General features: G+C 45.6%; 1 protein-coding gene across 7 annotated transcripts in view; it reads left to right on the forward strand.

Moving 5' to 3' along the window:
- The window catches only part of TMEM154 (transmembrane protein 154), a 52124-nt gene that overhangs the window by 14859 nt on the left and 20867 nt on the right, over positions 1 to 16398 (forward strand). For 4 of the 7 annotated variants that reach the window (XR_006056568.1, XR_006056569.1, XM_012097354.4 and 1 more), the window contains 2 exon segments: positions 9887 to 10144; positions 10235 to 10273. Coding sequence is in view for 4 of the 7 variants with exons in the window: in XM_012097354.4 (XP_011952744.3) it covers positions 9887 to 10144; positions 10235 to 10273 (297 nt within the window). In the remaining 3 variants the exon portion in view is untranslated. 7 annotated transcript variants of the gene reach the window in all.

Here is a 16398-nt window from a genome sequence, read left to right on the forward strand (position 1 = left end):
GTTTCCTACATATTCATCTTGTATCCTGAAACTTTGCTGAATTAATTTATTAGTTCTAATAGTTTGGAGCTGGAGGCTTTAGGGTTTTTATATAAAGTATCATGTGATCTGCAAGTAGTGACAGTTTTATTCTTTCCTTCAAATTTCAATGTCAGAGTGCACCTTATTAATTTTGCTCCCAAAGACGTCTTTCTCTGTAGGGTTCTCCAGTCATCTTTGAAGCGAATAGACTGTCTTCATGAATAACAGCAAATTAAAGTTAATTGAATTATGATTTAACTCAGTAATTTTCAACCCAGCATAAATGCTTAATGGACTCACCTAGGGAGCTTTAGTAAGATACCGTTGCCCAGGCCACGACCTCGGCTGTCCTCAGGAGCCGGTTTCGAGTGGACCTTAAACAGCACCAGGCGCTGCCAGTGTGCAGTGAGTGCCGTGAGCAGCCGTGGGTGTGACTGATAGCTAAACTCAACCCCATGAGGTTGTCTGCGCCGCTCAAACCCCTGGGTCTCAAGGTGTGGCCCCCAGACCAGCAGCATGAGCGTTTTATTAGAGTGAAAGTTCCTGGTCCCATCCCGGACCTGCTGAGTCAGAAGCTCTGGGGACAACGTCTAGCCGTGTGCGTTGGGCGGGGGGACCCTCCTGCTGATTCTGGCGCACACTAATGCAGGTGCACTGCTGTGTGGGTCGTCCAGTGGTTACTTTTGCTTGAGGTGAGGTTTTAAGCTCCGGCATCATCTCTCTTGTTAATGCCTCTTAGTCACATAATAAGGCATGATTGTCACAGCTCTCTCTAGTATATCCAGGCTAGAGGTTCTCAGAGGGTCAAGGCTCCAGTGATGCTTTTTAAACGACCATGTTCTTATAACACAGTGGGCAGCTGCTGGGAGCTGGGAATCCACCCCCCTGATTCTCCTCCAGTTCACCAAGAAGGAACATAGAGAAAGAGGGGTAGGCTGGGGAAGGTCGGGAGTGGACAGGGTTTGGAGCCTCAGTCCTCAACCTTGGCTGCACACTGGAGTCTGTAAAGGGTACTGAGACCTGGGTTCAGACTGAACACCACAAGTATTCGGATGTAATGATTTGGGCTGGGCTGAAAGGTCCCCAGGTGGCTCTAATACTCCACCGAGGCTGAGAAGCTGGAGGACGTCTCAGTTGGTTTGACCCTGCCTTCCTATGAATCTGGCTCTTTTCCGTAGACAGAGGTACAGGGTTAATGGAAAGTTGGTAGACTTCTTGGGCTTGGTTTCTTGAGCATCCTGAAACCCTAAATCAAGTTTCTCCACCGAGCAGGACAATATTTGACTATCTGATACCTGCTGTGTGTGTGTGCATTTCATTTCACTACCTGAATTATAAGATGGTTTCAACCATCTGTGTGTTGGAGTCGACATAAGTGAAAGAACGGGGCATCTGACTGAGGTCCAGTATGCTTCCTGACATTCTGAGTTTAATAATATTCTCTCGCCAGTGTTATATTTTACATTGTAATACGAGTGTGGCAACCTTTCAATTGCTATATAACACTTTTGTTTAAACTTTAAAAACGAGAGCTTGATTGTGCATTTGTTCCACTTTCAAAAAGAGAAGTTAGTGAGTTTGCGTCACCAGGAAGCAGAGTCACTTCCACTTGGGGACGAGGTGTGGCACGGTAACAAGGGGGTGAGGTGCCTGCTTGGTTACCTAGCTCCCAGGCTCACCTCGGGCATTTCCCACCTTTGCCCATGAATTAGGATCCCTCCCAGGGTCCTCGCCAAATGTCTGAGACACACATCCCACTGTGTTTGGATATTGTCAACAGTCTTTTGTGACTCTGTGCACTGTCCAGTTATCTGGTAATTTTAGGATTAAAAGTAAAATGAATATTGCAGCTTAATTTCATTACTCGAATGACCATTCCCATCATCTCCTGTTAATGCTCCATTTTGTGAGCAGAGAGAGAGATGGTGAAAAGATCGCCCTGGGGAGACTTTGCATGGGGGTCACAGGAGAGAACACTACCGAGCCCCCTGGAAGAGGAGAGCCCTTGCAGACCCGCGCTGAGTCCCCCCTCCTCCCCTCCAGCGCTGGCCAGGTTCAAGGTCACACCCGGAGCCCTGCCCACAGCCCTTCTGGTTTCAACAGCAAGTCCAGTTCTTTCTTCTGCTTTCTTCTCTTCTGCACTTTGCCGGTGGCTGCCTCTATCCCTTCCCAGGCTTGAACCTCTCTCTTTTTTTCTGCAGCTTCTTCAGTTTTACACTCTGCCCCCACCGCCAGGCCACACCCCTCTTTTCTGAAATATGTCCTCTTGTAGATAGAAAGACAACAATAAAATAGAGAAGTTTTACTGGACAGATGAGTCTCCTGGGGAAGAGAGAACATGTCAGTCTAGAGCGGGAAAACAGACTGGGCGGAGGATGAGCAGCGAGCTTCCGAGGCCGGTGTGAAGGAGGGCCCTGTGGGACACACAGCGTCTTCGCAGCTGGGATGCCTCTACCCTTCATGTGATCACCGTGGGGTGGGCCGGGCTGGGGGCCCCCTCTGGGGCCTTTTAGGAAAGGTAGAACTGGAGGAGAAAGAGGCTCTTTCCAGGCCCCACGACGCAAGAAGACGTCCATCCAGTCGGCGCTCAGCGCAGGAGCCAGCCCTGTACTTTATGTAGGCGACGCACTGCAGACTCACTTCTGGAAAGAATGTGGGTTCGTCCATAGTGGAGGTGGACCTCTGAGTTTCTAAAATGTACTTTTACCCAAGAAGCATGGGATGGTAGGATGGCTCCCACAGGAACTCACCACTGATGGTTATGGGCCTGACCTGGTGTTTCCTAGAAAAGGCAAGGCGAAGGGGGCTGTCTGGGCCACACAGTGATCCACTGGGTTAAGAGTTACTCTCAGCCCACAGGTCACGGGGGGAACTGCTGTCCTGCTTTGGGGAAATTCCCGACCTGCCCTCCTTGGCTCCACTCCCGCCCTGCTCTTGTGGCCTTGGGATCCTCTCTGGTCTCCACCTCTGTCCCCCGTGTGACTTACTCCTGGCTAGGGGCTTGATACGTGGCCTGCCCCAGGTTTTCAGCTCCGCCTTTGAGGACATCTGATGCTCTTGGCACAGACTCTTGGGCTGACCTGCAATGTTTTCCGCTTTTCCATCAGAGATGCCCTGGGTACCAGCCCTTCCCCAACGTAGTTTCTGCCAGTCCTCACTGTGTGGGCACCGGGCTGGTGTTGTGGAGCAGATGTTAGGGCAGACCCCCAAGACTAGTTTGGCGCTGCACGCTCACCCTCTCCCCACTCAAGATGACGCTGCTCACGAGCAAACAGACAGGTGTGCTGGTGCAACTGGGGCCTCGGGAAACACAAACTTCCAAACACAAAGAAAGGACCCAAGTCCCCGTCAACAGGAATAGATGGCAATACAGCCAAATAATGGGAGGAAAAGGCAACTCTCTATATGCAGACATGGAATAATCCTCAAAATCTAATCTTAAGTAGAAGAAAACACAAGGGGCAGCACACTATATAAACTTTGCTACCATTTGTGTTAAAAAAGGAAACAGGAAATGATACTTCTGCTAGTATATGCAGAGAGCTTTCTGGAAGGCGGCAGGAAAGCGTGGTTACCTCTGAGGAAAACTGAGCGGCTGAGGAAAGGATGTCGTGAAGTGTCCTCTGAACTTGGTGCTGTGTTTGCAATGCCTGGCAAAAAGTCAAACTGAGGACAAGATCAGTGCTTCCGAATCAACACAGAGATGTGGAACTAGAGGGGACCTTGGGGAGATAGAGACTAGCCTTAGAGTACAGATTAGAACATTTAGCCATCAACGGGGTTTACCAAATTCCCATAATCGCTGAGTGAGTAGACCCCCACTGTCGTTGGCACCCACGCTCTAGGGAGGGCAGCCTCACAGCCCTGTGGGCCGCCTGCACCCCTGCGTTCCCAGACGCACTGTTTACAGTGACCGAGACGTGGAGACAGCCTCGACGCCCGTCCCTGATGAATGGATAAAGAGGGCACGGGCTATCACTCAGGCACAAAAAAGAAGCAGATGCCACTTTCAGCAGCATAGGTGAATCCATAATGCAGATTATCTACTGCCTTACGTGAGATAAATCAGAAAGCGGAAGACAAATATTTTATAATGTCACTTCCACATGGAATCTAAACCGTGACGCACATGCACTCACGCACAGAGACACAGACACACAGCCACAGGGCACAGGCCGAGGGTTGCCGAGGGGAGAAGGGGAGGAGGGAGGGCTGGGACTGTGGGGTCAACAGACGCAAACCGTTATACGTAGAGTGGGTAAACAATGAAGGCCCACTACACCGAATATCCAATGCGAATATCCGCTATCCAAGCGATAGTGGACAAGAATGTATGTGTGTATGACTGAGTCACTCTGCTGCACAGCAGACATCAGCACAACATTGTAAATCAACTGTTCAGTCGCTCAGTCGTGTCTGACTTTTTGTGACCCCATGGACTGTAGCACGCCAGGCCTCCCTGCCCATCACCAACTCCTGGAGTTCACTCAAACTCATGTCCATTGAGTTGGTGATGCCCTCTACCCATCTCATCCTCTGTTGTCCCCTTCTCCTCCCGCCTTCAATCTTGCCCAGAATTAGCGTCTTCTCAAATGACTCAGTTCTTTGCATCGGGTAGCCAAAGTATTAAATTTCAGCTTCAACATCAGTCCTTCCAATGAATATTCAGGACTGGTTGGATCTCCTTGCAGTCCAAGGGACTCTCAAGAGTCTTCTCCAACACCACACTTCAAAAGCATCAATTCTTCAGCGCTCAGCTCTCTTCACAGTCCAACTCTCACATCCATACATGACCACTGGAAAACCATAGCTTTGACTAGATGGACCTTTGTTGGCAAAGTAATGTCTCTGCTTTTCTAGGTTGGTCATAACTTTTCTTCCAAGGAGCAAGTGTCTTAATTTCATGGCTGCAGTCACCATCTGCAGTGATTTTGGAGCCCCCCAAAATAAAGTCAGCCACTTTCCACTGTTTCCCCATCTATTTCCCATGAAGTGATGGGACCAGATGCCATGATCTTCGTTTTCTGAATGTTGAGCTTTAAGCCAACTTTTTCACTCTCCTCTTTCACTTTCATCAAGAGACTTTTTAGTTCCTCCTCACTTTCTTCCATAAAGGTGGTGTCATCTGCATATCTGAGGTTACTGATATTTCTCCCGGCAATCTTGATTCCAGCTTGTGCTTCATCCAGCCCAGCGTTTCTCATGATGTACTCTGCATAGAAGTTAAATAAGCAGGGTGACCATATATAGCCTTGATGTACTCCTTTTCCAATTTGGAACCAGTCTGTTGTTCCATGTCCAGTTCTAACTGTTGCTTCCTGACCTGCATATAGGTTTCTCAAGAGGCAGGTCAGGTGGTCTGGTATTCCCATCTCTTTCAGAATTTTCCACAGTTTATTGTGATCCACACAGTCAAAGGCTTTGGCATAGTCAATAAAGCAGAAATAGATGTTTTTCTGGAGCTCTCTTCCTTTTTCCATGACTCAGCGGATGTTGGCAATTTGATCTCTGGTTCCTCTGCCTTTTCTAAAACCAGCTTGAACATCTGGAAGTTCATGGTTCATATACTGCTGAAGCCTGGCTTGGAGGATTTAGAGCATTACTTTACTAGTGTGTGAGATGAGTGCAATTGTGCATATAAGTTAAATAAGCAGGGTGACAATATACAGCCTTGATGTACTCCTTTCCCGATTTGGAACCAGTCTGTTGTTCCATGTCCGGTTCTAACTGTTGCTTCTTGACCTGCATACAGGTTTCTTAGGGGCAGGTCAGATGATCTGGTATTCCCATCTCACAGTTTGTCATGATCCACACAGTCAAAGGCTTTGGTATAGTCAATAAAGCAAAAATAGATGTTTTTCTGGAACTCTCTTGCTTTATCGATGATCCATTGTCAATTTGATCTCTGACTTCTCTGCCTAAATCCAGCTTGAACACAGTTCATGTACTGATGAAGCCTGGCTTGGAGAATTTTGAGCATTACTTTACTAGTGTGTGAGATGAGTGCAATTGAGCGGTATTCTTTGGCGTTGCCTTTCTTTGGGACTGGAATGAAAACTGACCTTTTCCAGTCCTGTGGCCACTGCTGAGTTTTCCAAATTTGCTGGCATATTGAGTGCAGCACTTCCACAGCATCATCTTTCAGGATTTGAAATAGCTCATCTGGAATTCCATCACCTCCACTAGCTTTGTTTGTAGTGATGCTTCCTAAGGCCCACTTGACTTCACATTCCAGGATGTCTGGCTCTAGATGAGTGATCACACCATTGTGATTATCTCGGTCATGAAGATATTTTTTGTACAGTTCTTCTGTGTATTTTTGCCACCTCTTCTTAATATCTTCTGCTTCTGTTAGGTCCATACCATTTCTGTCCTTTATTGTGCCCATCTTGTATGAAATGTTCCCTTGGTAGCTCTAATTTTCTTGAAGAGATCTCTAGTCTTTCCCATTCTATTGTTTTCCTCTGTTTCTTTGCATTGATCACTGAGAAGGCTTTCTTATCTCTCCTTGCCGTTCTTTGTACTTCAATAACAGTTTTTTTAAAAGAAATCCTGTGTATCAGTAGAACTGCCAGCATAAATATCAGAGTTATGCCACCGGGCGAGACATTTGAGACTGTTTCTTTGTTTGTATTGTGAACAATGAACTTGGGGAGATTGTCAGATGGTGCATATTTATCCTGGTACCAGCATACTCTATCAACATCTAATAAATGACTGTTATTTATTATTTGCAGCTATCACAGTATTGTTTGGGGAGGGCAGGGTATGAGGAAGGTTGTCACAGGAGTGTGTGAAGATGAAGACTTGCAGGGTAAAGAAAAAGCACACACAGAGAACCCTTGACTCATTTATTTAAATAATCGCTAAAGAATCAGAGTAAATGATGGTTAAATCGAAAACGTGTTAGAGTGCGTGTGAGGAGTACTGGGGGGAAATTTCACCCCAGAATGCCACTAAGAGCCGCTTGTCACCAGCCTTGTCACTTCTGCTAAGAAAGAAATGTGGACAGCCCAGGACCATCTGTGAGCCTCTCCATTTCTCTTTCATGCCTGATTGTCCAACACTCTCATTGTTCTTGCTAGCTTCTTTCTTTTCCAGTTCTCTCCTTTTCTGGGGCAACAGGTCAGATGTGACTCAGAGTGCTGAGTGTTCTACTGGGAACTTGTCTGCCTTCCGTGGAGAGGCTGAAGGATCCTGCCCTTCTGGGCAGTTCTGCTCACAGCCGCCTGGCCCCAGGAGCCCAGTGAGAGCCCTCCCCTCCCTCTTGTGGGCTGAGGGGCAAGAGCGTGAGGCTCCCTCTCTCGGTCACCACCTCATCATTTGTAATCATTCCATTCCTGCCTGGTGGGAAGGAAAGCACCATGTGAGGTTCCAAGCTCACGTTCTTCTCCCAGCCCTCCAGGGTTTAAATCTTCACTCCTCCACGACAACTTTGTGGGTGTGGGCTGGTTGTGTAACCTCCCTGCCCCAGCTGCTATCTGAAAAAATGATGGGAACAGAATGAGATAATCTGGGCACAAGGCAGAGCACAAGACTCGGCTTTCAGTAAATCATTTGTAAAAGTCAGTGAGAAGCAGTAGCAGTAGCAATAGCAGCGGCAGAAGGAAATGAATACCAAGGAGCTCTGGGTATTGGGGGAAGGTCCTCAGCGCCAACCTCAAGGAATGGGGCTGTGGTCACCAGCCACAGGCGTCTGTGTGCCACTGTCCCTGTGGCCCACCGTTCCCCTCGCGGCATACCGTCTTCGCTGGCCGAGGTTACCAGTGAAGAATGATGCTTGATTCACTAGTTCTAAGAGCAGGGGGATATGTCCAATCTTTTAACAGATACATTATTGACTTACCTTATTTCAAAGACATAAATGTAGAACGAGGTCACTTAACCCTGAAGGCAGAAGTCAATAAATGGTAGATGTTTTTTGAGCCCTGCTTTTGGTGTATACACATGAGGAATACCAGTTACTTAGCAGTTTGGAATTGATTCTGATTGTTTGGGGTGGCATTGCCTGATATGATTACTAAGTAGATCCCCTGGTCTTGGGGAAATGGAAGTGTTTATATAACTGAAAAATTAGACTGTGATCAAACAAATATTTTTATAAATGATTGTCATGCAGACATGTGGAGAGCTAAGGCCTAAGCTGGCCATGCTGTGGCCAGTCGGTTGTTCTCTGGGAGGTGGCCTAACCTGCAGCACTGAGCGTGGCTTCAGGCAGTGGACATCTTCACTTGAAGAGTGCCTTTCACCTTAGGAGGAACTTTCATGTAAATTATCTCATTGTTGCAGCCTCAGCTAATATGCTCCTTTTCACAGTGGGTCCCACCTGAATGATAAGCAATGCTGTAGAACCACGAGGGGAGGAAAAGCCGACCATGGTCACAACAGAGCCAGGCGAGGCAGGATTTTTTCAAATAATCCCCTAGCTACTAGTCCTTTCCTGTCCTGTGATGAACCAAAGGATGGTTTTCCAATACAATCCAAAGTCCCAACAGAATAAGCCTATTAATAGGGCAGGTTCTAAAGAGTCATATTATGCAGTAAATTTAAATGTTGGTGCAGTTTCCTTAGTTTCTAAGGGAACATCCCCTCGAGAATTTCACTTTACAAGAAACATACACATGGTATTTTTAAAAACATCCATTTGTTTACTTTTGTCCGTGTTGGGTCTTTGCTCCTGCAAGGGCTTTCTCTAGCTGCGGAGGGCAGGGACTATACTCTCTAGGTGCGGTGCACAGGTTTCTCATTGCAGCGGCTTCTCTCCTTGCGGAGCACAGGCTCTAGGGCCCGAGGGCATCAGTAGTTGAGGAAGTGGGCTCAACAGTGGCCAGTCTATGTCTGACGCAGGATGCAGCATGCTTGGGGCTGGTGCATGGGGATGACCCAGAAAGATGTTCTGGGGAGGGAGGTGGGAGGGGGGTTCATGTTTGGGAATGCATGTAAGAATTAAAGATTTTAAAATTTAAAAAATAAAAAACAAACAAACAAAACAAACAAAAAAAAATAAATGTTATGTGGGATCTTGGGTGGGATCCTAGGAAAGAAAAAGAATATTAGGAGAAAATTGCTATGGATATCTCAATAAATTGTGGACTTTGGTTAAAAAAAAAAAAAAAAACAAAACAAAACAGTGGCGTCCCCAGGGCTGAGAGTACAGGCTCAGGAGCTGTGGTACATGAGCTTGGTTGCTCCTTGGCATGTGAGAGACTTCCTGGGTCAGGGATCGAACCCGTGTCTCCTGCACTGGCGGGGGGATTCTCTACCCCTGAGCCACCAATGAAACCCCCACGCATTGTGTTTTTATCTAGATCATTTCAGGATTTCTGTGAGATCATTTCAGAGGCAGACTCAGTTCCCTGCAGAACTGAGGCCTGACATTGACATTTGATCAGTCACCCAGATTTGAAAGAATTCATTTCCATTGGTAGGAAACCTTTTACTAAAAAAAAAAAAAATTAGGACACAGTCCATTTCCTTTACCTAAAAGTGTTATGTAATGAGTGCTTAACTCTCAGGAAGTTGGAATTTAGATTTATTCAGAAATATTATTAGGATACCCTATAGGATATTCTGGAATATTGTGCTAGACACTGCCAAGCTTCTCAGTGCCCTTTGCTGAAGTGCCTCTGAACCGCCTGCCTTTGTGGGAGATTTATCTCTGGCTTCTGATTCCACGTTGAATGTACTCCCAGCTTGAGCTCCATTTATGTTCAATCAATACTCTGTGTCATGCTGAACTGGAAGACCAAATCCAGTGGATCAAGTTTCTCGCTGGATGCATGGAGGGTAAGTTTCAGATCATTGAAAACATACCGTACTAGTTTCGTCTCCATGACAAGTCTCAATTTTGTATGTGTTCCCACAGGAGAGGAGGACACAAAACTGTCAGGAGACGTGCCCCCAGGCACGGAAGGCCTGGATGAAGAGTCAGAGGCCCTAAGCACACTTGCTTCAGTGACCACAGAACCTTACATCACCAGTATAAATTCTACCCTTATTGACGAAGACACAGACCAGTTAGAGTTTATATTAATGGTGTTGATCCCAGTGATTTTACTCTCTCTCCTGCTTCTATCAGCGATACTCCTTATAATATACCATAAAAGAAAAAGGAATAAACAAGGTAAATATTTTGCCTGTTCTCATTTCTAGACAACTGCTCCATGTGTTCATGAATAATTGATAAAACACAATGCTTTCTGCTTCCACACAGAGCCCTCTAGCCAAGGATCTCAGAGTGTTTTACAGACACGTGAGTATTATTCTAACACCTGCCTGGAGATGGGATGGGGTGGGCAAAGAAACTGAGATGTTTTTAAGTGAAGCAGCTACATAAAATAATGAGTGATGACTTGTTTCAGTGACATTTTCCAAAATTTAGAAATGTCATATACCTTTCTATTTAAAAAAAAGAAACAGAAAATGCCTTCAGCCTAAACTGAAAATTGAAACACACAGCTTCCATCTCTGTATGTAACCTGGATGAGGGCCTTATGTAATTTGGGCCAGTGTTGGTTAGTATACTCAGTTGTGGATGTGACTGGTGATAGAAGCAAAGTCTGATGCTGTAAGGAGCAATATTGCATAGGAACCTGGAATGTTAGGTCATGAATCAAGGTAAATTGGAAGTGGTCAAACAGGAGATGGCTAGAGTGAACACTGACATTTTAGGAATCAGCGAACTAAAATGGACTGGAATGAGTGAATGACCATTTGGTCATCACTCAGATGACCATTATGTCTACTACTGTGGGGAAAAATCCCTGAGAAGAAATGGAGTAGCCCTCATAGACAACAAAAGAGTCTGAAACGCAGTACTTGGATGCAATCTCAAAAATGACAGAGTGATCTCTGTTCATTTCCGAGGCAAACCATTCAATATCATAGTAATCCAAGTCTATGCCCCGACCAGTAATGCTGAAGAAGCTGAAGTGGAATGGTTCTATGAAGACCTACAAGACATTCTAGAACTAACACCAAAAAAGATGTCCATTTCATTATAGGGGACTGGAATACAAAAGTAAGAGGTCAAGAAACGCTTGGAGTAACAGGCAAATTTGGCCTTAGAGTACAGAATGAAGTAGGGCAAAGGCTAATAGAGTTTCGCCAAGAGAACGCACTGATCATAGCAAACACCCTCTTCCAACAGCACAAGAAAAGACTCTACACATGGACGTCACCAGATGGTCAACACCGAAATCAGATTGATTATATCCTTTGCAGCCAAAGATGGAGAATCACTATGGAGTCAGCAAAAACAAGACCAGGAGCTGACTGTGGCTCAGATCATGAACTCCTTACTGCAAAATTCAGACTTAAATTGAAGAAAGTAGGGAAAACCATTAGCCCATTTAGGTATGACCTAAATCAAATCCCTTATGATTATTCAGTGGAAGTGAGAAATAGATTGAAGGGATTAGATCTGATAGAATGCCTGAAGAACTATGGACAGATTCATGACATTGTACAGAAGACAGGGATCAAGACCATCCCCGAGAAAATGAAATGCAAAAAAGAAAATGGCTATCTCTGGAGGTCTTACAAATAGCTGAGAAAAGAGAAGCAAAAAGCAAAGGAGAAATGGAAAGATATACCCATTTGAATGCAGAGTTCCAAAGAATATCAAGGAGAGAGAAGAAAGCCTTCCTCAATGATCAGTACAAAGAAATAGAGGAAAACAATAGAATGGGAAAGACTAGAGATCTCTTCAAGAAAATTAGAGATACCTAGGGAACATTTCATACAAGATGGGCACAATAAAGGACAGAAATGGTATGGACCTAACAGAAGCAGAAGATATTAAGAAGAGGTGGCAAGGATACACAGAAGAACTGTACAAAAAGATCTTCATGACCCAGATATGGTGTGATCACTCACCTAGAGCCAGACATCCTGGAATGTGAAGTCAAGTGGACCTTAAGAAGCATCACTACGAACAAAGCTAGTGGAGGTGATGGAATTCCAGTTGAGCTATTTCAAATCCTAAAAGATGATGCTGTGAAAGTGCTGCACTCAATATGCCAGCAAATTTGGAAAACTCAGCAGTGGCCATGGGACTGGAAAAGGTCAGTTTTCATTCCAATCCCAAAGAAAGGCAATGCCAAACAATGCTCAAACTACCGCACAAGTGCACTCATCTCACATGCTAGCAAAGTAATGCTCAAAATTCTCCAAGCCAGGCTTCAACAGTACATGAACTGTGAACCTCCAGATGTTCAAGCAGGATTTAGAAAAGGCAGAGGAATCAGAGGTCAAATTGCCAAAATCTGTTGGATCATCAAAAAACCAAGAGAGTTCCAAAAAAACATCTACTTCTGCTTTATTGACTATGCTAAAGCCTTTGACTATGTGGATCATGACAAACTGTGGAAAATTCTGAAAGAGATGGAAGTACCAGACCACCTGACCTGCCCCTTGAGAAATCTATATGCAGGTCAGGAAGCAACAGTTAGAACTGGACATGGAACAACAGACTGGTTCCACATTGGAAAAGGAGTACATCAAGGCTGTATATTGTCACCCTGCTTATTTGACTTCTATGCAGAGTACATCATGAGAAACGCTGGACTGGAAGAAGCACAAGCTGGAATCAAGATTGCCGGGAGAAATATCAGTAACCTCAGATATGCAGATGACACCACCCTTATGGCAGAAAGTGAGGAGGAGCTAAAAAGCCTCTTGATGAAAGTGAAAGAGGAGAGTGAAAAAGTTGGCTTAAAGCTCAACATTCAGAAAACGAAGATCGTGGCATCCAGTCCCATCACTTCATGGCAAATAGATGGGGAAACAGTGGAAACAATGACAGAGTTTATTTTTTGGGGGCTCCATAATCACATGGTGACTGCAGCCATGAAATTAAAAGACACTTGCTCCTCGGAAGGAAAGTTATGACCAACCTAGATAGCATATTGAAAAGCAGAGACATTACTTTGCCAACAAAGGTCCATCTAGTCAAAGCTATGGTTTTTCCAGTGGTCATGTATGGATGTGAGAGTTGGACTGTGAAGAGAGCTGAGCACTGAAGAATTGATGCTTTTGAAGTGTGGTGTTGGAGAAGTCCCTTCGACTGCAAGGAGATCCAACCAGTCCATCCTAAAGGAGATCAGCCCTGGGTGTTCATTGGAAGGACTGATGCTGAAGCTGAAACTCCAATACTCTGGCCACCTGATGCAAAGAACTGACCCATTTGAAAAGACCCTGATGCTGGGCAAGATTGAAGGCAGAGGAAGAAGGGGACGACAGAGGATGGGATGGTTGGATGGCATCACTGACTCAATGGACATGAGTTTGAGTAAACTCCAGGAGTTCGTGATGGACAGGAAAGCCTGACCTGCTGCAGTCCATGGGGTCGCAAAGAGTCGGATACGACTTAGTGACTGAACTGTACTGAGCTGAACTGGTCAGTGAATGCTTTCTGACCTTTGGAGGAGATGGTCAAGCTGGTGAAGCCGTGGGTTCGACTGGGGGCCTGGTGGCCAGGCTGGCGTCCTTGAGCCATCTCCGCAGGGAGAGGATTCTTCCGTCTGTGTTTTCTCACAGGCACTGTTTTCTCTACCATGCCACACACCCATTTGATCTTGAAAAAGCCTGGGTAAAGCATGGTTCTTAGTCCTATTGAAACTATGCTCACTTTTAAAATGAAATTCCTAATCGGCTAAAGATGTAAATAGTAAACCATTAGTAGTAAACCAGTCTGATAGATCATTCCCTGGGTCAGTGATACACTCTGAGAAGATTCACTTCCAATGGCAGGACTTTCGAATACAAGGTTTGGGGATGGTTCTGGGTCCAAAGCCAACTTGGGTTCTTTTGGCTTATGTTGCTAAAAATGACTCCAATTAGATTTTCAATTTGAAGCCTTTAGACATTCCAAAAATCACTCAAGGGTGATAAGATGTATATTTATATGTGCATACAAAACTCACTTTTTGTCTTTCACATCCACTAACAGGGGTCCCCTGTCTTTGAGGGCATGCCTTAGGCCTGCAGGTCCCCACACCGTCCTTGTACCAAGAGAAGCTTTAAGGTCTCGCAGAGCTGTAAATGGTCATTTTCCATTATGCCCACAGGTAGGGCAGACGTGAACTGGGAAGGAAGCACTGAAGTGCATTACCTTTCATGGCAAGGACTGATGTAATAGATTCCAAGAAAGTAGGAAATACACGTTTTTCCACTGCTTGCAATTTCGGGGTGACCTAATAACAGTGATCACGTGGGAGCTCTTTTGTAAGCCAGAGAAAAAGAAAAAGCAAACAGAGATGCCTGGATCTTTTTTTTTTTTCAACTTAAGGAAAGTAGGACTTCCCAGGTGGTCCAGTGGCTAAGACTCCATGCTCCCAGTGCGCAGGGCTCTGGTTCGATCCCTGGTCAGGGCATGAGAGCCCCATGCTGTAACTAAGATCCAGCATAGCCAAATAAAAACAAAAACAAAAAAAAGTAGGGGAAGTAGAATTTCCTGCCCAAACCGTAGGCTACAGCTGGTCTTAGCTAACAGAGTCCTGGGGTCGGGGGAGTTTGGGGTTGACTAGTCAAATGGTCATCCTCTAAGGCACTGAATCCAGAAAGGGATTTTTCACCAAACTTCATTTCGAGACGCTCAAGATTCAAAAGCCATTCACAAGTGAGCACTGACCTTGGACAGGGTCCACGGGTTTGTGCCGCTCCCTTCCCTAAGGCCTCCGTACCTGGTTGATGCTGTGTCTTCTGTCTGGAATTTCCTTCTTGGCTGCTTGGCAGACTGCCACCCCATTCTACAATGCGCAGTTCTAAGGCTTTTATGAAGAGCTGAGTACTCAGACCCCAGGCAGAATTAATCGCCACCTCTTGACTGTGTTCACACTTACTTTGCACAGTCGTGAATACTGTCATCAGCTGGTGACTTGCCTTTTTTGGGTCTCCCTTACTGGGTGATGTTCTCCTTAAGGTCCAAAAGAACCAGGAACTTGTCTTATTCATCCTGTGGAGTAGAGTGGCAGGAAGGTTATTGGGACAGATTCTGGAAGACTCTGCCTAACTGGCTTTTCTATGGTCTAGTTTTATAACCTCTGGTTCAGCTTCCTCATCTGTTAAATGGGCAAAACTCAGTACCACCTCACAGAGTTGTTGGGAGAATTAAGTGGATTCACTTATGTAAAGCACTTAGAAAAAAACAGTAGGTGGCATATGGCAAGTGGAAGCTAATTATTTTTACCCCCTTATCTCCCAGAGTGCCTTCCCCAACACATTAATAGCTGCTCAATAAATGTGTATTGCAGAGATGAGCTGATGAAAGGATGTGAGAACTTTTTTTAGAGAATATATTCTCAGAGGTAAAAGTAAATTTGCACATTATTCTTAACACAAATTGGCACATTGTTTTTACTTTAAATGTGCCTCACCTTAAGAAAACACAAATGGAAACTTAGAATTTCAAAGCAGTTGCTTATCACCGACGTTCTAGGTCAAGAGAGCGGTATTTGAATATCTTTTACTCACCATTCCTTTAATATAGGTACAGATGGTTAACGATGAATCTCTCCTCAGACAGCTAAAAAAATTCACAAACATTGCCCACCAAAATCCACCCATTCATATTTAACATTATAATACAAGGCAGTAGAAGGAGACTATTTAAATGAACAGAATTTGATTTAAATATATTTTCTGTTTATCTTTCCAGGAAAAATAAAACTGTCATACTGGGTCAGACCAGCATGTTGTTTGGAAAGTTCTCAAAGGAACGTTTTGTGGCAGGTCAGAGAGGATGTCCTGTGCTTAGGAATAGGCTACAGCCTGATGTATTCTTCCACACCAAGAAATGTCTTGAAATTTGACAGCTGGGGCGCATTTGGCCAACAATTTTGGAAAGAATACTTCACCTGCAGGGGAATTACCCCTTTTTCTTTGGCCCTGCCTGTTCGTGTCCAGGAAAAGGGAAGGCTATGGAGTGTCTCGATGTATAATGGCCCTTCTCCCCAGACTCGCAGTCCCCAGACTCGCAGGCATTAGATCTGCAGTTGTTATTATTTAATATTTATTAGGTGTCTTGATGGGCTGCCTCTCTGGGAAAGAGCTGCAGGGGATACAGCTGGCTGTAAAGCATCGCTTTAAACAGGCTGTGGCTCCAGGACACCTGGCTCGGCTCACTCTCCAGAAAGACCCTCGCGTTGAGCACGGAAGCCAGATAGGCAGGACGGTCTCCTGCTGCGCTGCGGCCCCGGCCCCACCCTGCGCTGCTCCCAACGGCTGCAGCGGGAGAGTAGCCGGGCGGGGGCCCGGGGGGCCAAGGGGGCGTCCTGTCGGGGGAGGAGGTGTCCTCACGGAGGAGGACAGGGAATGGCAGGGCTGTAGGAGGGCAAAATGGAATCAAGTGCAGGTGGGGGGCTGTGCGAGAGCCTC

Source organism: Ovis aries, chromosome 17 (genome assembly GCF_016772045.2).
Source record: "Ovis aries strain OAR_USU_Benz2616 breed Rambouillet chromosome 17, ARS-UI_Ramb_v3.0, whole genome shotgun sequence".
NCBI lineage: Eukaryota > Metazoa > Chordata > Mammalia > Artiodactyla > Bovidae > Ovis > Ovis aries.